Source organism: Zootoca vivipara, chromosome 4 (genome assembly GCF_965207765.1).
Source record: "Zootoca vivipara chromosome 4, rZooViv2.hap1.1, whole genome shotgun sequence".
Classification (NCBI taxonomy): domain Eukaryota; kingdom Metazoa; phylum Chordata; class Lepidosauria; order Squamata; family Lacertidae; genus Zootoca; species Zootoca vivipara.
The window spans coordinates 49607321-49634672 of NC_142587.1; the positions used below are offsets into that span (position 1 = coordinate 49607321).

General features: G+C 42.4%; 1 protein-coding gene across 1 annotated transcript in view; it reads left to right on the forward strand.

The window, feature by feature from the left end:
- DSCAM (DS cell adhesion molecule) overlaps positions 1–27352 on the forward strand; it is a 332481-nt gene that overhangs the window by 168483 nt on the left and 136646 nt on the right. The window contains exons 4-9 of the mRNA XM_035116259.3: positions 15136–15282; positions 17526–17804; positions 19442–19717; positions 23940–24236; positions 25065–25340; positions 26115–26393. Of these exons, the coding sequence (XP_034972150.1) occupies positions 15136–15282; positions 17526–17804; positions 19442–19717; positions 23940–24236; positions 25065–25340; positions 26115–26393 (1554 nt within the window). The remainder of the gene's footprint in view (positions 1–15135; positions 15283–17525; positions 17805–19441; positions 19718–23939; positions 24237–25064; positions 25341–26114; positions 26394–27352) is intronic.

The window sequence follows — 27352 nt, forward strand, 5'->3', positions numbered from 1 at the left end:
AGATGAAAACAAGCAGCCAAGAGCAGGAAGATTTGTTGTTGCCCCTCTGTTCACACAGAGCACAGGAGCAGCTGCATCAGTGCTTGTTCCTAGCACTGGTTCTTTTGATCTGACCTTGAGGAGATCTGCAGCCTCTTTGCTTGTACTCAGGGTGCATATGGATAAATGTGCATTTATGCACATTCCACTGGTTGTAATGGAATGAAAACTTGCATGTGCAGCCTAGTGCACAACCCTGTGCATATTGGGACTTTGTACTTTGACAATAGTACAGTGTGGACAGAGAGTTTCAGCACTCAAGTGTGCATTTGGTTTTGTCTCCACTTTCCAGTCGTGGGTCCTGATGTAGCAGCGGATGCACATGCATAGGTCTTGGACCCACGCTTGGATCTCCATAGATCAAGGAGAGGAACGCTGAGTTGTGGGAATATTTTGTTTAGATTCCCCTTGTAATCAATCTGTTTGCTTTTAAGTGTCCAACCCAAGCAGGCATTGCAATGATTTCGGAAGCAACCATACAGACAATCCCAGATTCACACCAACATCAGCATCTAGAATGCTCCCAACTAACTTCTCCCCATAAACTACCTTAGCTAGTCAGCGATCTATATACACACTCTGCTGTGCTATTTATTTGATGCATCCTTAATGAACAGAAACTTTTGGGCTTGCAATTAAAGAGTTTTTCCAGCAGTTTTTCTGTCACTTGGAGTGCAAAACACTTAAAACTGTGAATAGCTTGTACAACAAACCTGCTTGTGTCATTAGCAGCTTCCAAACAGTGGAATATGGTGATAATGTATCCTTTGCTGCTTGTAAAGCTAATGGACTATGTGTTGTATGATTTACCTCGCATGTAAATGTGTCAGTGAATGTTTGCCAAATGGAATACAGAGTGCTGTCAGCTTTGCCAAATGTCTGGAAGTATGCTCTTAGTGGGACTTCTTTCCCTCTTTTGCTCCCTCCCTCCCTCTGTGTGTGTGTGTGTTGTTGTTGTTGTTGTTTATGTGAATTTAAGAGCTCTGTTGGACCAAAGGTCCATCGAGTCCAGCATCCTCTTCCTTTAGCGGCCCACCAGATGCACATAGGAAGCCCAGAAGCTGGACATGAGCACAATGGCCCAAACTGCTGCCATTCTTCAGCAACTGGCATTCTGGAAGTTGCAAATAGCCTTTGGCAAATACCACACCCAAGAAAATGTGAATTCTGTGACACATGCAAGGTTCTTCTTGTATGGTTCCTATGGGCATCTGGTTGACAACTGGGGGGAAAGAGTGCTGGATTAGAAGGGCGTATGTCCTGATCCAGAGGGGCTTTGCTTATGTCCTTAAAGTGAGTTCCTAGCTGGCCATGGCAGTTCCAGTGATTGTAGGTGGCTCATCAATTCTATTTTGTGTAAGCCCCCCGTTGTTCTTCCTTGGCATGCCAGCAGAGACAGGAATTAATATTTTGTTTCATTTGTGGGTGACAGCTCCTGAACTGAGTGTTGTATCTGTAGGCTTAGTCACAAGGAAACATTTTGTATGAGCCAATGGCTTTTGACCCAATCAGCCTATACAAAGCCAAACTTGGATGGCTTTAAAAGAGGATTAGACAAATTCATGGAGGATAAAGCCATCAGTGGCTACTAGCCATGATGGCTATGCTCTGCCTTCATAGAATTATGCTTGTGAATACTAGTTGCTAGAAATCACAGGGTGGGATAGTGCTCTTGTGCTCGGCTTCTGCTTTTGGGTTGGCCACTGTAAGAACAGGGTGCTGGACTAGATGGGGCATCGGCTTGACCCCCCCCCCCCAGCAGGATCTTCTTATGTCCTTCTATTCCTCTTTCACTTGGGTATCCCAGATCGCATCCATGCATGTGTAGCGTGTGCCCTGGTAATGTGAGTTAAAAAGGAAAATGTTTGCTTTTTTCATCCTGGCCACAAAGCTCCAGTGTAAATTCCTCAGCCCAGGTCAGATGGTAAATTTAAGCCAGCATAATTTATGCTAGTGTAAATCCCCCAAAGGCGTGTGTCAGGGGCATGGAGGGGGGAAGACTTGCATCTGTTCCAAACCCATTTCAGCTTGGTCATGTGACCTAGCAACCTCCCCTAGTAAGCCAGCTAAAAGGACAGTGTCTGTTCAAATAGAGTTTGGAATTGGGGCAATTTAAATTTACACGGGTGTAACTTGTGCCAGTGCAAATTACCCTGGATATCTATAGCTAGGATTTCTGTCACTGTGCCTCAGTTCCTTAATCCAGGCTGCTTCTCAGTCAGCCTCTCTGACAACCCAGCAGTTCTTGTTTCTTTCTGTCCCAGTTCCTGGAAACAGCACAGAACTGCTCCTGTCCATTTGCCAAGTGTGAGGTCTTTTTCACTGTTCCCTTTTGCAGAAGGAAAGAAAAACACATGGAAAATTGATACATTTGGTTAAACAAACAAGAATTGACTAATATTACTGTATCGTTAGCCCAGATTAAATAAATACAAAAATATCAAAACATCTTCTTGAATTTTATTATACTAAATATTCAGTTATTAACATCCCCATTTCATCAAATAAAATATTTGTGAACATTCCCTGACATCACAGCAGATGAGTAGGGGAGAGAAATTCAAAGGGAGATTACATATTTTTTTCTTTAGCAAGATAAAGTTGCCTCACTGGTCTCCGTGTTACCTTACATTACAACAATAATTATTTAATGATGATAATAGAGGTGTAAATGGCAACCAGTAGCCTTGGCAGTTTTAGTATTCAGATTGTTATTTTGGGAGATTGTGTTTTAATGTAATCAAACAATATTTTAAACACCAGTGTGCTGACTTTATCCTTCGAAGACTGTAATTATAACATAGGTAGACATGGTTGCTTATGTGGTCTTGCAAATGCTCCATAACTCCAGTTCCCTTGTAATCTATTTGTTCTACTTTCTTCAGTTTTCAGAGCACAGGAATCATTCCATGCTTTGCTGGTGACTCTCTGCAGCAAGAAGCAGAACATTTGTATTCAGCAGAGAAAGAAAAGTGTTAAATATCAGCATGAAATAGTTCTTTTTATCAGATTTTCGCAGTCAATAAAGTTAGCCAAAGTACAACCCATAAATAACCATCAGTGGGTGGAAACATCTCTGAAGTCAAATTACCTGCAGCAACTGTTAATTCTTTCCTGAATGTTAAGCATGCAACCTGGCAAACTGCCACAGTCGCTTTAGCGGTAGAATTTTCATAAAGGAAAACATTTCTTCAGTTTCCAACACTTTAGCGTTTGCTTCATCAAATAAAATACTGCTACCACCAAAGGATCTACTGTATACATGTTACTTTGAACCCTTCTACCATTCCCACCCAGTAACTGCATTTCCCCTCTGTATTTTGCACAGGCTTTCAACCCCTTGGTTGCTTTGTTATGAAGATACAACACTCTCAAAAACACAATATATGTGGGCCCCACTATCTGAACACAATGTGTTCTCCAGAAATTCTTTGTTAGGTGAGCGTTTGCATAATGAGTCAATGTTTTCTATTGATTCATATGGGAGACTTTTATCATGTGTCCCTGACCACGAAATTGTGACCCCCAATTGATGGGGGGGGGAAACCTGGAAAACCCTCTGAAACTTGGGAAAGGGCTCATAAGGAAGAAAAAAATGCTCTCTCATTTGTCTGATCACCCCCCCCTCCCCATAGTTTCTGGTGAAATGGTTGCCTCAGACCAGCACAGAAAAAGTAAGGCTTCTTTCAGACTGCTTATTTGTTTACAGTACTACATGTAGGTCTGGCTGTTTGGATATCTGAATTTGTGGTGTGTATAGCAAGGTTTGGGTACTAATTCATCGTGTTTGGATAAGTGAATTTTTGTATATTGAGTATTTGAACAGAAGGACCTGCATGTATTTTGTGACTGGAAAGTTGATTACTTTAAACCACCCACACACCTGCAAATATAATACAGTCCAATTCTACCCCATCACTTGTAGATGTATCTTTAAGGTGAATGAAACAATACCCCTACCATCCCTCTGCCCATAGCCAACCTCCATATGCCTGCTTTCTTACTTACAACCAATAGGGGGCAGCTCTGCCTATCAGCCTATCAACACAGTTTCAGTGTTGCCCCAACAGTGCTGTCACTCAGGTGATATACTTCTTGACCCCTGAACCCTCTGCCATTTTTCTCAATGCTCTTGTCTGAGATGTTTGATGTCATGGTTGGCCAGGGGAGCAGAAAGCATCATGGTTTCTTTGAATGCATATGGCTTAGGTACCCCGCTGTAGTAGGGAATGGGTGGTTTAGAACTAAGGCATATGTTACAGGAGACTTTATAATTCGAAATCCAAAGTAAGTGAGTAACGTACGTAAACTTTACCAGTAACCATTAAACTATTGACTATAGACTGTGGCTTTTCTAGTGACTCGCTGATGCTAAAAATTAACTAAGTGGTTTCTGAACCTTCTGGATGATACTGCTTGTGGATGCAATAAATAAAAGGTGACAACGTTTAATTAGTAGGCACAGCTTTTAATAGCATAGATTTCCTTTTAAGAAAGGAGCAGAGAAGTTTGAAGGAAATTGACTTCTCCTGGAAAGTGCTTACCAACATGATGTGTGTCCAGGATCCTTTCGGATGTGAGCTCATTTACAACCACAAAGGCCATTTAATTACACACACAATAAATTTTCATTTTCTGGCATTTCTTGTATTGTATAAACTAGACAACACATTATGATTTTTATCTTACCATGTTTGTCTTGGAATTAGTGTGAATGTTGATAATACAGCAACATGGAGACCTGCTTTTCTTGAGAAAGAGTGTCTTTTTTAAAATGAGATTAGTCAGAATTTAATTCAGAGGCCACTGGAAGTCCTTTGATATTTGCAAATTTTAGAGATCTGTGATGTGGCTCTGGTGGCATTAGGTGGCCTTAAATGACCCAACTTAGAAAAAGAGTGTAATTAAGTTACCTTGACGATATCTTCTTTAGCTTCTAGACTGTTATGACTTGTTATAGTTTAAACCCACACAAAGAGATGCCGAACTGCAAGGGTTGCTATGGCAACAGCAGGGGCCTGTCAACACCTCTCTCTCTAATAGTGACAAATGGTACTTATTACATCAGCACTAATTTCATCCGATCCCTTTCAGATGAAGATACTTAGTCCTCACTGATCAGATTGTGTCACTGTAATTACTGAGAACAGACCTTATTAGATGACAGCACTCCTTACCCATTGCCTCAGCTCAAATTTAACCTACTTTTGGCTGCTTTTGAGGGTATTCTGCAATGTCTTCCAGCCCAACCCGTCTCTCACCATCTTTTTGTTTAAATAATGCAGCAGCATCTTCAGAAAGTTTTTTTTTCCAGAGTAAAAGTTGTCTAATACACAAAGAGTTGAATCCTGTACGTTCACTGCAAGGTTGTCAAAAATTTGTTGCAATAAGCCTCTTTAATTTGGGGCGAGGAGCATATTTCCACTAACGTGCCCTAACTGACTAAGGAGCCACTTCTTCGCTTAATCCCCATTCCCACCCAGTCCATGGACACCAGGCATCTTTATAGGGGCATGTTTTGTTAGTTGGTGATATGAAGATATGGGAGTGGGGGAGACAATACTCCTCTTCAATAATGGTCTCGCACAGTGAATATCAGTGTGTGAGCCAGGCCACCTCGCTGTCTCTGGTGTTGGCAAGCCAAGGTCCTGCAACATCCCTGAATTAAGATAGATGGTGAGTCTTCATATACTGTATTCTCAGGTAGGCCTTCCCTCTGCAGATATCCAAGTCAATGCGCAGGTGTCAGCGGGCAGATTAAGCATGAATCAGTCTGTTTCTGGTATATATCAGCCTCACATGTGTTCAAGTATGTTCCATTCTGTTTCTGCATTACTTTCTGGGTTATTTTTTAGGGGCGGCACTATGGGTTAAACCACTGAGCCTAGGGCTTGCTGATCAGAAGGTCGGCGGTTCGAATCCCTGTGACGGGGTGAGCTCCCGTTGCTTGGTCCCAGCTCCTGCCAACCTAGCAGTTTGAAAGCACGTCAAAATGCAAGTAGATAAATAAAAACCGCTACAGCGGGAAGGTAAACGGCGTTTCCATGTGCTGCTCTGGTTTGCCAGAAGCAGCTTTGTCATGCTGGCCACATGACCTGGAAAGCTATACGCCGGCTCCCTCGGCCAATAATGCGAGATGAGCGCGCAACCCCAGAGTCGGTCACGATTGGACCTAATGGTCAGGGGTCCCTTTACCTTTACCTTTAAAGCTGCCTTACTTTTGAATATATTTTGTCACAAAGCATGCATTTTTATATGCTTTAAACTTAAAACTTTTATATGCTTTTAGCTTAAAATGCCCATTTAATATATTATGAGCTGAGAACTTTATCACAAAATTTGGAGAAATGGGAAATTTGAAAGATACCTGTGTTCCAATGTGTGTGTTAATTTTGGGAAGCTTGAATGGCAGCAGTGCTCCTGCCTGAATCATGCTGCTCCCTTGCCCTGGTCCAGGTAAGCAGTAGCAATACAGGTGTCGGGAGGGTGGCTCCATCCTACCTCACATACAACTAATGTCCCTAGATCAGGCATGTGATATCACCAGCTCTGCTCTCATGCTGGTTTTCAGTTTTTGAGACTCTGACTAAAGTGGACTGATAGGTTTCTTATTTTTCTCCATAATGAATCCTCTCTTATACATCATATAGCACATTATGGGCCCAAATAGTCCTGTTGCCCTCTTTTCCAAGAATACACCTGAAGATCAATGTTTGTGAAGCCACCAGCCTGAATCTGGATTTGAACCTATACCCCATATTCAAATCCCTTTGTAGTAAATTAGCTGTTAAGAAACGTTGTGAATGTCCCCTGGAGATGGTCCCACCCCCCAGCTTAATGCAACCGTTCCATGAGAGCTTGTGGAGCATTAACACTGTAAATGCTGTTTACATGCTAATGAGTTGCCACATAACTTCGAAGCAACGTGGTAGATTTACGTATGTTTGGGAACAAAGACACAGCTTTTCGATCAGACTAATGGCTTGGAAGTGGCATCAGAAAACATGCTGGTAATCACATTTGACGGCTAGGATTGATGGCTGATGGCTTGTAAAGGGCAATGCACTGGAGTGATATCAGGGAGCTTTTAATAATGCTTGGCAAATGATCAGGCTGCTCAGTCAATCATTGTGCAGATGCCAATACCACCCCCCCTTTCACCTAGGGATGCAGCAGAGCATGTTACAAAAATAAAAGCCGGGTGCAGAATTTCAGTTCAAGATACTGATCAAAAATAATATCAGGATAAATTATAATACTTGTATCATTACTTCCTGTTTTTTTAAATATATATATATATATGATGGTTTTCATTAATTGTATCTGCTTTCCACTTTGTTTTTTGCCTTTGATGGGGGTGGCAGCTGGTTTAGAAGAAACAGCCAAAACTGGTAGTTTTCTCATGGAGCTTGATGGACAAATTGCTTGTACAGTCTGAATTGGTTGCCTGGTTAGTGATTACTAATGGGTCTGCCCTTCCTTCCCAGACTTGGTGCTTGCTGAATATTTTCTCCTTCCTGACCCCTTCCAGTTCTGCTTCAATCTACTAAGTAAGCCAAGCCTCAGACTTTATTTCGGGACATTGTGCCCATCACTTGTCTGACTCGATGAGCTGTTTTGCATGTGATGCTAAACTAAACTGTGGTTTAGCATGAACGAGCCATAAATCTTTACAAATCTCTCTATTCCTTGTTGTTGTTGTTTTAATATTGAAATTCTTTAATAGGCTCAGATCCTGGCTCCTCAGAGTACCTGGGCAGTTGTAACTCTGAGGAGGAGAGGGACTATTATCTGTTATCCCTGACTACATTGTGTTTATGCTGCCAGCATTGGATTCTGCAACCAGTCTGCACGCCTTTGCCTACTCATATCGAGGAAGGGACTGCCAACTCCTTTGAGGATCAAAAAAGGCTTTGCAGTGCTTCCACTGACCAAGGCCCCACAGCCCCAAACCTCACTACAAAGAAGGTGTCAGTGGCTTCACCAAAGGACAGTGGCCCTTTAAGTGGCACATTGCACTTCTCAGGTGGTGGGTCTTCAGTCTTGTTACTCAAAGCCAGACTATAAAGCTCTGACAATCACAGAAAGCCAGTGCTGAGATAGTTGGTCCTCCCTGTTCTCAGCTGAAGGATTGCTGCCTGTGGTCTGAACCTCTTTGCTCCTGCAGTCGATTCAGCCACCTTGTTGCTGTCCAGGGTCCTGATGAAACTGACCCTGCCTCCCTCTTTTTGGGATGGAGATTACTATGGATCAGGACAAGTTTATACTTTTGTCTATATTGTTGCAATCTTTATTTTGTAGGCTCCCCCCCCCTCGTTCTGCCCCCGCTCACTCTAATCATTCCCTATCAGTCCTTACTTTATTTATGCTTCACAAACACCCAAACTGGCCAGCTGTCTGTGCTATGAATTCTTAATTCACAGACCAGTAAACCACGCTGGGTATTCTTCCATGGTCCCTCTTTTGATCGCAACATTTCAGATAGCTGAACTTTACTTCCACAACTGCCTGTGTGTTAACAGTTTTGCCCGTACTTAAAGCTCAATTCATATATAATATATCACATACATATTTTATCACACACAGGGACTTTGCATTATTTATCACATGCATGGAAACATTAAGGATGCAGACATGCATACAGAGGATGCTTTCTTACATAAATACCCTTCTTAGGCGTGTAAAATGTTGACATTGGTAACATCACAGTCTCTTTCTTCGTGTACAAGTCTAATTTCCCCCCTTACACGAACTTCCTTTAAACACTGCATCTGCCGCTGAATATTAATCGCACCCCCAAAGTTAGAAGGTAGAACTTCTTTTGAAAAAAGAATCTTAAAGGTGCTAGAGTACCCTTCATGTAGGATTCTTCAACCATTTTCAGAGAGCACATCTGTAATGGTTGGACAGAGTAGGCTTGCAGTATCAAGCCCCACCCCCAACCCATTAGTGTACACTAGCTTTGCCAAGTGTCTAGCTAACTATGGCTCTTCCTCTCCCTTCCTCGCATAGCAACAACCACTTACATCAGGCTACAGAAGAAGGAGAGCTCCATTGGCTCTGCTGAGAGAACAACTCCTTATGGCTTCCTATCTCCCAGTACTATTTCCATCCCAGTTCATAACTGCATCTTGAACCAGAGCACAAGGTTGCTTTTTTCCTTCTGCCTTCCCATCACTTTTTTTGTTTTGTACCATGTCTTTTTATGTGGTAAGCCAGAGGGAAGATACTGTCTTGCCTCAACTGTTCTTTGAGACTGTTCAGCTGGGGAAAGGTTGTAGCTCAGTGGTAGAACATATGCTTTGCATGCAGAATGTCCCAGGTTCAATCCCTGGCATCTCTAGGCAGGGATAGAAGAGGCCCCTGCCTGAAACCCTGGAGAGCTGCTGCCAGTCACTGGACAATACTGGGCTATATGGACCAATGGTCTGACACAGTAGAAAGCAGATTCCCATGTTCAGCTGAAGAGCAATATAAAAGTGCTTTAGATAAACAAATAAATGACCATATGTTCATGCCAACACCAGTTCCAGGATTTGGTGTGTCTTACAAACAAACTGTAAACAGATCAAGACATTGGCAGAATGTAAAAACCCGCAGTTTCAAAATATGTATGGGATATATACAGGAATAGATATATAAAAGAATATGTTAAGATAATTTGGAGTGTGCAGGAAGATGAGAAGAAATGTAAAGAACCACAGAAAGAGGGAGAAAGGGGGTTCCGGTTTCCGCCTGCAGGAATGGCGGACCTGTTTTCCATCTCTCTGACCTTCGTAAGGAATTTGGCGGTTGCTAGGGGAGTAAATGGCAACCCCCTACCCTCTCCGGGGGTTACGGAGAGGGGCCGCTGGCCCGCGATGCCCCCAGACCCACTCCGACTGTTTTTGGAGTGGGGGGAGCTTGGGCTGAGCACTTACGACGGCCAGGACTCCCGGACGCTAATCTGCATGGCGGGGATTTCCATGGTTAAAGAAGATAATTAGGCTTAAATCTATGGACATACTTCAGAAGGAGGGGAAGAAGCGCTGTTTACTGCTGAGAATTTTAAGCTGCTGAGTGAGAGGAGTCAAAGAATGTACGGCATCTGGAAGAAGGATTGATGGGGACGGAGCGATAAGGGAAGCAAGTTTTTATTTTTTCTTCATATTGTTGCCTCGTACCTTCCCGGACGCGATGTCCTGGCTTGTTTGGAGTGAAAGAGAAGCAAAAGACTGTGTGAGTTGAACTCTATAGCTGTTGTTACTGAGCATATTTCTTAAAGATGTGAAGTTGCCGATGAGAAAAGCCCCCCCCTAGTCAGACGGAAGGAGCTCTGGACGCGTTCGGAGGATTTATGAGCTGTGACGCACTTTAAATTGGAGCAGCGACCTGAAGCTAAGTTCAGCTATAGGGCAAGGAGATCCATTAATTTACTAAGAGTTCATGGTTGGATGTTTGGGTCTCCTGCCTGAAAAAGCTGTAAATTCTATAAAGATAAATAAATCGTAAATCTTCATGGCTATGAGAGAAAATGAAAGTGGTTTGAGCCTTTCAAGATGGCGCTGCTACTTCGTCGCAACAGGGAGCTCCACTAAGAAGATTTATGGGGAGGCTGGATTGATTAACTCACACAGGAGAAAGAACATCTGTGAAACTTCGTTTGATATTTATCTCAGCAGCTGGAACAATCGGATGAAAGTGGAAAACACCTATGTGACTGTAAGGGGAAGATTTGGAATATTATGAGCTTGGAGGACGATTTGAACTTTAGAAATAAGACGGCAGTGGACAGTTGCGAGGAATTCCCAATTTCTTGAAGCATGGGAACCCAAAAATAAATTATTTAGATGATTTGGCATAACATTCGGTTTGATTGATATATATATGTGTATAATTTGAAATATTGAATGTGATATAATTGGTTTTAATTGGAAAATTAATAAAAATATTTTTTAAAAAAAAAAAACAGAAAGAGGGAGAAAGGAGTCAGAGTTTGAAATGTTAAAATTATGGTTGAATAATTGTAATATATATAAATGAAAATTAAAAATAATTTTAAAAATATATTTGGAGTGTCCTTGAGCAAGATGCTATGACTGCATCCCTGAGTGCAACTACCCCCTCCACTGCCCATTGTTTTGTTCTCCTTGGGCCCAATTGGCACCATCTACCAGAAAGAGAGGGCAAAGTGTATAGAGGTTACTGTTCCTTCTTTTCACTCCACTCATTGCTTGCTCACTAGGAGAGGGAATCAGGAGGAAGAGCAAGGCCAGGTCACAGTAAGGGTTGGCGGTGGGCCCCAGACTGGGGTATGGACCTCAATCGATGCCCAGTGATGCCAACTCTCAATGCTGACCCTGGTGCATAAAAAGTGATGACAGGTAGCGTTGTCCATGGGTGTTGGGCATTTTTAATGGTAAATTATGGCCCACTGACTGTCATCTTCTTCAGAAGAGCAGAAAGTAAACCACATGTGGAGGTGATTGTTGTGGGAGAGTTATAACAGAGCCCCGTGAAACCTGCTGTGTACCCTTTTCTCTATGAGTGCAAGGTGCATGCTTATATCCTGATACATTGCATTTCATGGATTGTTTATTATCCGCCAAGCAACTTTCTGATGGGATGTGTGCTAAGTAAGAAGCTTTTTTTCAAATGAGGAAAAATGGGCACTGAACCTTTTTTATTCCCCAAACAGACTCTTCATTACCTCAGTGGTTACCCATGAAGTGATCCAAATAGCTAAGAAGCAAGTATATTTAAGACACATGGGGCTATGAATTTGTGGCAGCTCCAATTACTGTGGTGTGGTATTGATTATATGTGGTGACTTACAATGAAGTTACAGCTATTGGCTGCATTAGGCTACAATTTATCCTAATTGTATGTATATTAGCAACTCGAGTACCAGCATATGAAGTGTTCTCGATTCTATGATGCATCAGGGCCATAGCTGCCAAGTTATCCCTTTTTTAAAGGGATTTTCCCTTATGCTGAATAGGCTTCCTCGCGAGAAAAGGGAAAACTTGGCAGCTATGATCAGGGCTAATGCTTGATGGTGTTATAATCTTAACTTTAGGAATTCAGAAGTCTTGCGCTGGCCCCTTCTTGTGTAACAGGAAGCTTGGGGTGACATTCAACTGAATAACTGCAAGCGCAGTAGGGCTTTCTCCTCTCTCCCACCGATATACCCCACACAGTCCCCAAACTTTCTCTGGAGGATTTGGAGAAAACCCAGAACAGATCTAGGGGACATGCGGGTAGAGGAGAGGGAGAGAACAAGTGCTGACAGAACATTCACCTTAGTGCTACATTGAATACAACCCCTAATATTAATGCTATTACATGTTTGGGCAGGAAAGAGATGAGTGAGTTTCCCTAAAATCAATCAATGTGAAGGGGGGGGGAAACCAACCCATGGGTTTATCTGCACTGTCTACTGGTCACAACTAGACCATTATTTATAAAGGAAATCATTGGCAAAAACCTTGAAAGAGCCAACTTTAATCCTTCAAGTGGCTTCCACAGTGAACCTTCTCCTTAAAGCTGGTGATATAAAACTCAGCAGCTTTCTTTGGCGTGGGAATAAGAAAAGCATCCGCTAGATTTATTTGCTCTGAATAATCTACCTTTACAGTATGAAGTTGTCCTTGAAGCAGGCAGGTAGGAGTTAAAGACCACAAAGACGCAGGCTGAAGAAAATACCAATGGTATCAAGGAAACTTAAGCAGCCTAAGGTGCATCTGTTATATATTGTACTAGTTACAGGTAGGTAGCCGTGTTGGTCTGACGTAGTCAAAACAAAATGAAAAAAAATTCTTCCAGTAGCACCTTAGAGACCAACTAAGTTTGTCATTGGTATGAGCTTTCGTGTGCATGCACACTTATTCAGATTCATAAACCGAGGTGTTCATAAACCAAGGTTCCACTGTATATCCAAGCCAAGGAAGAACCTATGGCCATAATTCTTACCCTTTTATTGTCTGGGTGACTGCGTACTCAATAATTGTTGTAAAAGCAAGGTAGATCTAAACCGTGGCATTTGGCGTGTATTTTTGTGGACAGCTGGTTGTTGGATAAGTTTGCCACCTTCTCTTAATTGTTGCAAACAGCAAAAGAGGCAAATGAGCTTAGATTTCTCTGGGGACAAAAAAACACAGCTTTGATTTTAAAAAGTTCTCATTTAGTATGTGATGCGGACAAGTTTAATAATGGATTCTGTTATAGCAAATCAAGAGTGATTAGATTAAATATGCTTAGAGAATAAAGCACTTTCCAAGATCAACAGGATAATAAATATTGTTTCTATCCATGCGGCTTTTCTAAATACTTTTTGAAGTAATGTTCAGCACCCAAAATGTTCAGCACTTGGGTTTTGTCATACTTGACAAGCTGTCAGCTTTAATGAAAATGTTTTCTATCAGAAATTACATAGGTTTTCCCTTTCTATTTTTTCTGTCATCTTTTATGTCTAGCATTTTATGTTTTAGCAGAGCTGGTTGTTCAAGCCTTATGTAAGTATGTAAAATCTGTTGAGAAAAATAAGGAAAGATGTGTGCAGTTCTAAACAGTGCCTATTGGTGGGAATTGGATACTGTCAGATTTAACTGTGACATGTGGCAATACGTAGCTATTAATGTCTGGCTGACATCATTTTAACGAGGATAAGGCAAAAAAGGTTGATGTTGCATACAGAATGTAAAGGTTTTGTGCACCTTGTTGGATGCTGAGATTCCTTGCAGAAATACATTTCCAGGGTTCCCTAGGAAGAAGAAATGACTATTGGCAGACCAATCCAAAGAGGGTTGGGGATGAAGGACATGTGGCAATAATTGCAGGGGCAGCTTATGTATGCTTCCCTTCTGTGGGCAGGGATCCAGTGGGTGGGCTGTGTGGAAGATGGCTGGCAGGGGCTGGAACTAGACAGGGAGAAGAAGCAGTGCTGAAAGAAAAATAGCCAAACAGGGCTTCTGTGGTGCAGATATACCATATAGGGCTGCAGTGGATTTCCCCAGTTTCAGTTTGGGGGCCAAAATGAGTGGTTTCAGGGAATGGAGACAGAAACATTCCTGGAAAAACAACAACCCTTAATTATAAGAACCTTTTTAGAATTCCGGCCATTGTTTCCTATATCTGTGGCTGGTACTTTGCAGAAAGTAGAAAGGGTGAAATTGTTCTTTGTCTACTTCTTGGATTAGTCACACAGGCCGTTTCAGACAATCAGAATGATCAGAAATCCTTGCATTAACCTTTACAAAGAGCCATGCCTGCATGGGGCTATTTTATACAATTGGTGAATTCATTTGCCAAACTCTAGTTGTCATCCTTCTGTGGCTTTCTTCTTGAATTCTTCTACAGCTGTTTAATGGATGGGACTTGGATCTAGGACAACCCAAATTTAAACCTCCATTCAATCACAAAACTCACTGGGTCACTTTGGGCCAGTCACTATATTTCTGCAGTACCTACCCTCACAGAGTGGTGGTTAGAATAATATTAGATAAATTCTATGTACGTTGCCCAAAGCACATTGGAGAAAAGGCAGCACACAAATGTTACCTAAAAGTTTAATATCATTGGCTCCCCCCCTTCACATTCTAATTCCAAACTTTCTTTCCTTTTTTCATGTAATGAGTCTGGTGTGGTCTGATACGGCATTATTATTCATATCATCATATGTAATTATGTATATCAGCCCATTTAATTATGATATATCTCATACTCAGGTTTAGTGCTAACATAAAATAATATGCTTTTATATTTTTCACTGGCTGACTCACATCTAATAAGTAATTTCATTCCCCTCTTCCATTTTATTTAAAATATCTTTACACTCTCTGCGCTGCAGCAGTGATGAATACTGAATTAATTATATCTTTCTACAAGCGATTCCACAATATACTGTGTGTGTTGTTGTTGTTTTAAAATGATATTTCTTTAGGAAGTGACATTGAGTTAAAGATAGGTAGTGACACACCGGCGGATCATTTATGAGTCTAATCATTGACAACAATGTGGATTTTGGGTGTTTGACAGGAAAATTTGCAGTTCTTTGGGGTAGGAGAGTCTCAAAGCTTTGCTGATTTGTAAAACTCCACATATTCTTATGTCTTTCAGGATCTAGATTTCTCATCACATCCACGGGAGCCTTGTATATTATAGATGTACAGAATGAAGATGGATTGTATAACTACCGATGTATCACACGGCACAGATACACTGGAGAAACACGGCAGAGCAACAGTGCTAGACTTTTTGTATCAGGTATGACATGACACTTGCTGAACAGGAAGTACCATATACAGTGGCACCTCGGTTGATGAACACAATTGGTTCTGGATGTCTGTTCATAAACTGAAGCGAACTTTCCCATTGAAAGTAATGGAAAGTGAATGAATCCGTTCCAGATGGGTCCGCAGCGCTCATAAAGCGAAAATTCGTAAACCGGGGTGTTCATAAACCGAGGTTCCACTGTATTCTGGTGTATAAGACGACTGGGCGTATAAGACGACCCCCAACTTTTCCAGTTAAAATATAGAGTTTGGGATATACTCGCTGTATAAGAAATACGACCCGGCGTATAAGACGAACCCCAACTTTTGAGAAGATTTTCCTGGGTTAAAAAGTAGTCTTATATGCAGGAATATACACTTCATTGTTTTGTGTCTGCCCAGGATCTAGCCTTTTGGGGAAATTTTTGCTTTTCTCTTTTAGACTGAGAAGTTGCTTGTCTAGCAGCTTGAAGGTAGACATCCTTGGAGGATCCAGATCTGTTTAAGGTTGTAGTGGGAAACTACAGATCTCCCATCGTCTCTAGCCATTGGCCATGCAGGCTTAAGGGTTTGCGAGTCCATCAACATCCGAAAGGCCACAAGTTCTCCACCCCTCATTTAACAGTTGCTGCTGTGCACTTCATTTGCCAAAGGAACCCCCAAATGCCAGAGAAATGAAAGGGGTAGCAAAATGGTGGCAAAGGAGAAGTGGCAGCCTTGGTTAAAACAGGAAATGTGTGGCAAAGTGGAGAGGCGAGTTTTGGAAAGAGTGATATGCTGCATAGGTGGCCTCTACCATATTGAGTTGAGTCCATTCTTAACAAACGAGAAAAGTTGTCAAAGTCAATTGAAGAGGGAAACGTGTCTAAAAATAGCTGTTAATACCAGTAGGAACAATCTTCTGGAAAAAGGAAGATCACACTCCTGCAATGAGGAATGCCTTGATGAGCTTTTGCAGGCTTCCATGCCCCAAAGCTAGGTTTATCTTTAGACTGTGTGTTTGACAGACTAGATCACAATCCCTTCCAATGAATCTGAGACTCTGGAATGAATTGATCCATTGTGTTTCCAAGGATGAATAGATAAACACAAGCTTCATTCTTAAGGCAAATGGAACCAACCCTAAGACAGAAATGTGACGTTATTTGGATGGAGATCTATGGTTGGTGAATGAGGACTGTAACACTTTGTGCTAGTGGAAACCTTTTGCCAAACACTTTTGCTAACAACATTTCCTCCAGACTTTTGTTACCTAGTTGGGGGGGGGAGAGAGAGAGAGACTGAACAATAAGATTTTGTAGTTGTTCCCACCTCTGCATCACTAGCTAGAAGGTCCACCATGCACAGTTAGTAGTCAGGTATAGTGGACTCTCTCTGAACTCAGGTCAGGGGGTGGGCCAGAGGATGGGAAAATAAAACTGCTCCTTATTGTGAAGGCAGCCAATTTCATGTGACTCTACTGGGCTCCTAATCTCTCATGGAAATAACCCTTGTTATTCTGTTAAGCCAATGATTCCCGTCTTTTAATAGCACAGCAATGGGAGAGGAGACAAAGCAGGTGACTGATTCTTCTAGAACAGAGGTCTTTAACCAGTCCAGTTCCAAGACCCACATTTGAATTCAAAGGTGCAACATAGGAACCACGTTAACCTTTTCATTTTTGATTTATACTTAATCGTGCTAGTATGCATACTGCTCAGCATTACTTCTAAATGAAAAGTAGGCTGGCAGTGTGGCAGGAGAAAGGCATGAGCATGTGGTTGGCCAGAAATAGGTACCTTTAAAAAGAAAATAAAAATAGCTTGTGCCTTTCTCCTGTGACATTGCAGCACTCATGTAAACTGATAAAATGAGCATCTCGTCAGTACAATGTGTTCTAGTTGGGAGATACATGTCTGGTCAGCCTAAGCTGGAATCCAACATGGCGGCATCAACTTTGCTGTGACCCACCTGGTGCGGCCTTGCAACCCACCTGTGGGTCTCTACCCATTGGTTGAAAACCTACGCTCTAGAACAGGCATCCCCAAACTGCGGCCCTCCAGATGTTTTGGACTACAATTCCCATCTTCCCTGACCACTGGTTCTGTTAGCTAAGGATCATGGGAATTGTAGGCCAAAACATCTGGAGGGCTGCAGTTTGGGGATGCCTGCTCTAGAAGAAGAGGAATTTAGATGGTTCCTCATCTAAAATATTGTGGCCCTAAGAAACCACTTTCTTTCTTTTCTTTCTTTTAGACCCAGCAAACTCGGCTCCATCTATTTTGGATGGGTTTGACCACCGTAAAGCCATGGCGGGACAGCGAGTGGAGCTGCCTTGCAAAGCATCTGGGCACCCAGCACCAAAGTACCGCTGGCTGAAGGACAATGTACCCTGGGAGCCTGACAGCAGGTTCCGGCCAACAGTGACAGGCCTGCTGATAGAAAACACACGCTCCTCGGACACAGGCAACTACGTGTGCGAGGTGTGGAACAATTACGGCACAGCCGAGGTGATAGGTCGCTTGCACGTGAAACGTAAGTGTGTCGTAGAGCGCTGGAGTTTATCACCTGGGAGTGCAGGAGGGGGGCTGTCGTGGCAAACACATGTGGCATGTTAGTTTTTGCTTAATAGGGAAAAATTAAAATATTGGGGAGCGGAGGCTAAGTTCAATGGAACTTAGTTCCAGATAAGTGTGTATTGGAATGCAATCTTAATTCATAATTTACAAATGCAATCCACGTGGTTCTCTTTATAGTGAGGTCAGTGGGGAATTGCCATTTTATCCTTGGGTTATTTTGCTGGTCCACGGCAGCCATTATACCAGAAACAATAGTGGGAGGGGGCGAAGAAGGGGGAGAGAGTGGACAAATAAGAGAGCATTTCACCCTTCCTTGTTTGCCTTTTGCGAACTAGGTTTTTCTGGGTTTTTTCATCATTTTGTGGTCAAAATTTCATGATTAAGAATGCATTAGAAATCTCCCCATAGGAATCAATGGAAATTGCTCATTGTGTTAAGCGCTCACCTAACAAATGAATTCCTGAGAACACATTGTGTTCAGATAGTGGGGCCTGCTATCCACCCTATTTGGTGTCCATGCGTAGACACAAGAATTGGGAGTGGAAGAACTCCTCCTGGTCTTGGCCCCAATGTTTCCCCCTGAGTCCCCGGGACATCTGTCTATTAAGTATGATGAGTGCAAAAGGGAAGCTTAGCTGAGAACATATGCAGGATTTCACACAATTGGGAACCCTGCATGCAAGTAGGCTCCCCCTTTGCACAAGTTAGGCTTGGTGTGCGGGTGCCCATGGGGGGTGAGCAAGGAGTGTAATGTCAGAGTTTGAAGCAGAAGACCCAGTCTTGCTTTCTCCACATATTTAGCACTCTTTGTTATTGGCAACATTGAAAGAGGATTTATGCTGTAATGGACGGTGCATGCTTTCCATTGCTTGTTGCTAGGGGTAGTATACTGATAACAGCCGAGAGTGAGAGTTGCTTCACGCTTTACAAGGTAATCCTGTTTGTGGCAACTACTCTAGTGTTATACCCCGGCTTGTGCATTAAAGACCCAAACAGCAAAAATATTTAATTACCGTAACTGCTCGGAGATATGCACCAGGAGACTGTAATGTGGAAGAAACACATTTTCTCTAACACTGTGCAACTCCTACAACCAAACTTAAAATGGCTGCCACCATAGTGTCTCTCCTGGTATCCCCCGGAACTGCTCTGCCCAATGCACCTATTCACAGGATTCTTTAATTCCTGCTTTCATTGGGATTACTCCTCAACAAAATTATCGGGGATTTCAGGTGCCATCTCAGGTGCTGCCTCAAAATAATATCCTTTGTCCTGCGAGCATCTTCTTCTAATAGATGCTTTGAAGTTAAGGTTCTGGGGTGGTAAAGGAAAGCATTGTGTACATTTATGGGGACATTCTTTACTACCCACTGCCAAGGAGAAGCAAAATGGGAAGGGATCCCATTTCAAAAGCCTTTTTCTTTTCTTTTTTTGAGCCCATGGGGCTCACAAAACCCTAAAGCCAGCTTCACAGAATACACCATTGGCTACAGCTCACCGGATCACCTACCAATCTGTTTCCCCCATCATCTTTCTAATACAAACTCGCCTGTTTTTCCTAATTGCCTCTTTCCTTTCCTCTTGAATCTGTAGAGCCTCTAAAAGCCACTATCAGTCCACGGAAAGTGAAGAGCAGTGTTGGTAGCCAAGTGTCCTTGTCCTGCAGCGTGTCTGGAACAGAGGACCACGAACTCTTCTGGTACCGAAATGGTGAAGTCATCAACACTGGGAATAATGTCAGGATCATTGGAATCAATCATGAAACCCTTATTATGGATGGCATGGCCAAAAGCGATGGTGGGGCATACCAGTGCTTTGTACGCAAAGACAAGATGTCCGCACAAGACTACGTTCAGGTGGTGCTAGAAGGTCAGTCGTGCCCTGTGTATTTTCAAAAACTCGATATAGAAATGTGCATTGTAGTGACAACCCAACTGATCACGTCTTGGAAGTAAATAGTTGCAGAAGTAGGTGGGGCTGATAGGTGCATCTATGCGAGCAGAGCCTGGACGAATTGGTGTTCAGAAGTCAAGTTGTTTAGGGTGCATTCAGACGTGGGGAATAGTACGTTATTTTTCCTAATTGTAATGCTAGAGTTTCTGTTGTGTTTGTAATATTCCTTTCATACTGCAGTACCCATTGTGTTATGGAACGGTGGCTTTTTGACCAATGTACCGGCATGTTGTGCTTGATATCATTTATACCACTGGGCATGGCATGACACAGCAACAAACACGATTGGGCAACGTTGCTACTCCCCTACCCTTTCTGTGCCTGCATACTGCTATTCCTCCATGAAAACAGCAGGGGGGAAACTGTGTGCTGGTGTACCACCCAAGATTCTGTCACTTTACTCCCACAATTTTCCAGGTTAAGGGTCTGCAGATGGATTTTTTTTCTGGAATCCAATAACAGAAATGAATGCTAAACACGCACCATATTTCATTAGTTTTCTGAAAGTGGCTTTTATGTCATGTGAAAGCTCGAATATAATGCAGAATTTCACAAAGAAATGGCAGGGAAATGGAACGAACTGCCAAGTGAATGCAGCCATAGTAACCATTGTTAAAATAATTCTTAAACTGTGCCATGCTTTCTGTCTAATTCTGAATACTTAGGCTTGCTTTCAAGGCTGTAGATGAAAAGCTGGAATAGTTTTCTGGGCAGAGGTGCAGAAGGAGCATGTTTATTTCTTGCATCTCAGTTTTGCATTTAAGTGGCTTAGGGCAGCAGGGTAGGCAGAGAAGCCCCTTCCTCACTGACTTGGTGCTTGTAGCCAAATGGAAAGTCACATTCAGCAAATGAGTGTCATTGTGAATGGAAGGGGGAGGATGAGAACTGAGACCTGTGACATTGGATGGCTACTACAGTGTGTGGGATTGTGTGAGGGGCCAGAAATCACCCAGGATCTACTAGGAACATTCCATGATCTACCAGTAGATCACAATCTACCTGTTGGACATGCCTGCTCTATAAGGTGCAGATGCATTATTGACTTGCACCAATCAATCCCCTTGGGGGTAAGTCCAACCGCACTTCTTATTTTACATTTTTAACTTCCCCAATTATTTATGGGAAATCTGTGATACCAGGGCCTGGAAGCGAGAGACTGAGTATTACAGTATCCAGACAACACAGGTGAACTGTGATAGAAGCACATTCTTCTGTTTACATCATCTAGCCTGTACATTTGGTTCTGATGGGTACCAAAATAACAATACTGTAGAGTGCCAATAGGGTAGTCCAATAATGACTTCAGTGCCTACCATCTCTCTCCAAATGCCATGGTTGCCTTTGTCTTTTCCCTACTAAGTCCATGACTGAGAAGGGAAGAGTCTCTCTGATCACACCCCTTTTCAAAAACACTGTTGCCTTAAAGTCCAAGTCCATGTACCTGCCTAGGTTGCTTAATAATAAGAGCAACCCTGATAACAGTGATATTATGTGTTTATCACATGGGCTTTGCCCATAAAGGTGGCAAATGAATAAAGTTTTGTTTTATTCTTTTTTTAAAAAAGATGCATATTTTTAAATGCATAAGATACACTAGAGCAGGACAATGGATGTAAGAATAAAATGTGAGAATTGGCTAATACCAGTATCTGTCTTAGAAAATAAAGCCTTCAGTCTTTAGTGTTAAACAGAAGCACCAACAAAACGACAATATCCTTGTGGTTACAAACAAACCTTATGAGTCCTAGAAATTCCCATGTTTTGTTATTTACATTTCACCCCCAACTTTTTTTCTTTGGTAGATCAAATGTCTCTTGAAACAGTGGCAATCATAATATGTAACTGACACCTTGTTCCACATAATAATCAAGTGAAGAAAGTAATCAATTTGTCTAGAGAGTATGAGGCTACAGTGCAGCCCCTAGCATGGCCACTATTTTCAGAGTAGTCAGAGAAAAAGAAAGGAAGAGATTACCTGCCTAGGCCTAGTTACCTCAGCAACCATCTCCTGTGACTATGAGAGCCCAAGGAGCATATTGATCATCTATAATGATGTCGAGAGAGTGCTGGTTATCAGAGAACGACAGCAGGAATGATTTCAAAGACACTCAGGTCTCACTGGGAAAATAATGTCTACTTTCATCTGAAAAAAGCCTGTCACTGTTTTTTTTTTAACCTTGCACTGGGGAGGGGTGCAGAGGTACAGACTGAGCATGTTCCCTGATTTATTTGTCGTGTGTCAGTTCCCATTCAGGATAAAGAGCCTGTTGGGTTTTTTTGTCTTCTGAGATATGACGGCGCTAATGCAGAGAGAGAGGGTGGGAGGTGGTGGGTCTCTCTCTCTCTGTGTGTGTGTGTGTGTGTGTGTGTGTTGTGTGCGCACCCACACACCAAGGAGTCGGGCATAAACACATTTTGCTCTACTGCCTCACTTCTTCGAATAGGATTAGAATCAAGCAAGAGGGGGGAAGAAAGCAGGTGGATGGATCAGCATCTGACTAGATGCCCCTGTTGGAATATTTTCCTGTTTTAGTCTGCAGAAAATATACAAGTGGAAGTCGCTTGTGGATCATGGTGCAGAGCAGATGAAGATGGTGATGATTTTCATTTCTATCCTGCTTTATATCTTTAAGAAAAAAATCTTTATATCTTTAAGAAAAAGTGATTTACAACACATTAAAACATCACATGAAACAATCCAGAATAAAACATTACTTAAGAAAGTCAGATATAAAGTATACAATCAAAGCAACATAGTTAGCAGGAAACTAAAAGATTATCCAGATAAAACATTACGAAAAAGGAGCGGCACATACGCAGTCCGCCCTGGCGCGTGCATTGTGACATCACGACGCAGCCTGACGCATGTGTCATGACATCACGACGCACAAGCCAGGACAGACTGCGCATGTCCACACATGCGCGGTCCATCCGCGGCAGCCGGCACGCTGGTTTGGAGGAGGTGAGGGGTGGGCCAGGGGCCGGCGGCGTTGAGGGTGGCGAGGGCAGCAGGTGGCACACTCGGCCAGAGGAGGTGAGGGGCGGGCCAGGGGCCATCGGTGCTGCCCCTGTGCGCTGGCCCCGCCAGACTGGAGATAGGGGCAGCCCGCCCCTCCTTTGCTACACCCGTGCAACTGCAGAATGCACATTTAATGCAACAGAGTTAACAAGAAAGGAAGTCAAATATAAAATGCACATTTAAAATAGCATAAGAGAATAAAATATGACCATGAGCATAGAACATACCTGCTGCTGTTGCTGCCATTCCTGTCCATAGTAGTTCATGGTGGGGGGGTGGCTGTGGAAGCTCAGGCTCGATGACCTACCGTAGCTCTGCACTAAGAGGCAGCACTGCTACTCCACCCCACCCATCATTGTCCTGCTGTTGATATGTGACACTTACAGCTAACATGTTCCTTTTTACCTGGCAGGAGCTGTGGGTCTCTGCTCTTCAGCTTTGACAAAATGAAACAAGGGCTCAGAGCAATTAACACAGCCCATCCGTTAGCTGTAGGCCTGTGCATTCACAGAATGAGCAGAGAGTTTTTATGTATTCAAAGAGCACTTGTGCTTCCTTTGATGTCACGTTCCGTGAAGGCTATGATGATTATTGATTAAGATTGACAACTAGTCTGGTTGGGTCAGTGTGGAACATTCTGGCAGTTTGACCTGCCTAGCACTTTTGGTACCTTTGACCATGGTCATATCCACACATATATTTAAAGCACTATGATCCCAGAAACTGTAGTTTGTTGAGAGTGCTATTTAAGAACCACATTCTCCTCACAGAGCTATAATTCTGGAGTTCCTCATGAAGAAGGATTGATTTCTAAACTATCTAGGAATTGTAGCTCAGGTATGGGAACAGGGGTCTTCTAACAACCCTCAGCACTTGGTCATTTTGCTCCTGTTGCTATGCTGCAATAAACTTTGGTTTGGCATTACACGTCATCTGAACTTGAGGTTGATTGATAGCATTGTCAGGTATTTGGAATGTGTGAAAGTGAGAAATTGTGGTGTCAGGGGAAAATGTGGTACCCCCCCCCCATTTTAGTAGTGATTAAAAAACCCTAAAAAGCTCAATATGTGCCTTTATAGGCATCCCAGTTGACTTAAATTCTTTTTTCCCACCCTGTAGATGGAACTCCCAAAATAATTTCTGCCTTCAGTGAGAAGGTGGTAAGTCCAGGAGAGGGTGTTTCCTTAATGTGCAATGTGAAGGGAACACCTCTTCCTACAATCACATGGACATTAGATGAAGATCCCATAATTAAAGATGGCAACCACCGGATCAGCCAGATCATCACCTCTGAGGGAAATGTGGTCAGCTACCTGAATATCTCCAGCACTCAGGTCCGAGATGGCGGGGTCTATCGTTGTACTGCCAACAACTCTGCTGGAGTCGTCCTGTACCAGGCTCGAATAAACGTAAGAGGTGCTTGTCAAATCAGCTCCTCCAAAAACAACAAACAAATTCAACTCATTGTAGTAAAGGAGAAGATGACTGCATGCAATGAGCTTTGCCATGGAATGCTTAAAAATGACTTCTTTAATGCTGTTTCCATTTTTCTCTGCAATCTCATGTAGAAACTAATATATTACTAATATATCACTCTGACTGTAATCCTAAACACTCTCCTTCCTCAAAATAAGTACCACAGAGGAGGCTTATTTCTGAATACAAATGCGTAGGATTGCACTGTCAATATAATATAAAACTGTCTCCCTGTACTAATCAATTCAGCTAATATTTTCAATGTGTTTTCATTTTTTTTCATTTTTTTGCTTGCATGTCTTTTTCTTCCTTTGTCGCTATCTATGTATGTAAGACATTTTGGTTTATTTCTATGTGGCATAATGCCTATTACTCTGCATAAATCAAAACGAGCATTAAGTTGTTTGATGATCTCAAAAATACTAGAGTACTGGCTCAGCTGTGTTTCTTCTTCCCCTCCTATATCTGACATTAATTAAATCTTCACCAGCCTTTAATTTGTAATTCAGCTCAGATTTTTATCATGTGTGTATTCCAGGGATGCAGGCACGGAGCAGAAGAGTTAATTAGTATGCCTGCTGTAGGGCTAGAAAAACTAAAAAGCACCAAACGATTAGGAAGACCCCTTAAGTGGCTCTTTGAAGTAAAAACTGTCACAGGCTGTGATTTCCAGTATCTAAAAGAATTGTATATTTAGAAGAAATTAATATTTCCTCTGCTTAAATACAGCCTTAAATTATTTTCAAGAGTTTCCTTTTACCTTTACAGGGCCAGCAAGCATCCGGCCAATGAAAAACATTACAGCAATAGCCGGGCGGGATACCTTCATTCACTGCCGTGTCATTGGTTATCCATACTACTCAATCAAGTGGTACAAGAATTCTAACCTGCTCCCTTTTAACCATCGCCAAGTAGCATTTGAAAACAACGGAACATTGAAGCTCTCCGATGTGCAGAAGGAAGTGGACGAAGGCGAATACACATGCAATGTTCTTGTTCAGCCCCAGCTGTCCACCAGCCAGAGTGTGCATGTGACTGTAAAAGGTAAAGGAAAGTCATACTTGCAGAATCGGGAGACAGGAATTGCGTTTGGTCTGGCTTAACACATTTCAATGAGTGTGAAGCATCCCACTCTTGTCTACAAAAACACCAATGGGCCGGTGTCTCCTCGGATATTATTCTAGTTTCCCACCAACAATTTCCATTCATAACCACCTTTAAAAGCACCCATTGCAGAAGCTTTGCTGTATCTGAGAACCGGTTGTGTTACATATCATATCATGGAAGCAGATGACTGAGGATGAGGCCAAGCCTTCTTGCATGAAGGTTCCTCAGGCCTTGTTAGCTAGCCCTTCGGATTCTGAGCTCAGTCATGACTGCGAAAGCTTCACATTCCAATACAGAAGCAGCGCAGTTCAAAGAGTCATTCCTTGCATTCCTATGCATGTCTAATTGAGTTCAATAGGACTTGCTCACAGATGGGTGTGTATAGGGTTGCAGCAGTTTCAACAATTCCACCATTGCCTTAAACCCAAATCTATTTAAAAACCAGCTTTTTCTGGAGAACTTCAGGGAGAAACAAAAGCTATGAAATCACTGATTTGGAAAACATCAGCATTTTATGGCTAATCACCTTAATATTAGGCATTTGGAAATTAATTATTTTATTTAAAAAAATGGTATACTAAAACCTTCTTACTGTTATGTATTACATTACATGCCAGCTGTTTGTGATCATTTACTTCACAACATTTTCAAAAATGTCAACACACTTGCAGTTCTTTAATGAATATCATTTTGTTCTTCCTTTTGTTCCAGTACCACCTTTCATCCAGCCCTTTGAGTTTCCAAGGTTCTCCATTGGACAGCGAGTCTTCATTCCATGCGTTGTGGTCTCAGGGGATTTGCCAATCACAATCACCTGGCAGAAGGATGGCAGACCAATCCCAGCCAGTCTTGGGGTGACCATTGACAACATTGACTTCACCAGCTCCTTAAGGATTTCTAATCTTTCCCTCATGCACAATGGGAATTATACCTGTATAGCTCGAAATGATGCAGCAGCTGTGGAGCACCAAAGCCAATTAATTGTGAGAGGTAAGGAGATGTAATTAATCTGAGTGGTGACAATTAGATAGAAGTCAACAGTATTTTCCAATAACAGCTGTCTGATGGGAGATACAAGCTTAAAAAGATAGGAAGAGGCCCGCTGGGTCAGGTCAAAGGCCCATTTAGTTCGGCATCCTGTTTTCACAGTGGCCAACCAGGTACAGTACCTGCGGGAAGCCTGCAAGCAGAATCTTAGTGCAATAGTACTCATCCTGCTTGTGGCTCCCAGCAACTTTGAATATATTAGAATCTATTTTCTCTTGTTAGAAGAACAAACACCACAATTAGGATTTTGTTTTGATTTTAAGAAACCTTGGAAGGCTTTTTTATTTTGTGTGAAAATGTTGCATGGGAACTTAATCAACAATCTAGACATGTTTTCAGGTACAGCTGGAAACCACATAATTTAATATATGGAATTATTTGAAGTGCTGCTTTTTTGGGTTCAATACATTATTGAGGTTAGATCATTTTCCAATGTGCCAATTTCCCACTTTTAATTTGGAAGATGATCTGAATTATGTTCTGCTGTTGGGGGAACATTTTCATTTTGCTTGGTGTTTTAAGAATACCATCACAATTGTTCAAATTCTGAGCTTGTGTCTGCATGATTATGGTTTGATGTGATAGTTCTTTGGTGTTCATCAACTGGCAGCCTATAAGCCAAAAGAAGTTCATTAACCAAGACCATTGGTTCCTGAGTAAAGCTATTTAATGGCAATATTATTGGGGGGAGGGTATTGGTTTGCTTTGTTCTTATTATGTACTAGCTGTCCCGGCCACATGTTGCTGTGGCTCATCCCTGTGACTGCCCCCACCCTGTTCCGACCCATGACCTATCCCACCCCCTCCTCCCTCCACCCCTGGGTCATCCCTGCGATTGGCCCCACCCTGCCCCCCTCGCAAACCCCTGCGGCCTGGCTGGTTCCCCCACATTGCTGCTGTTT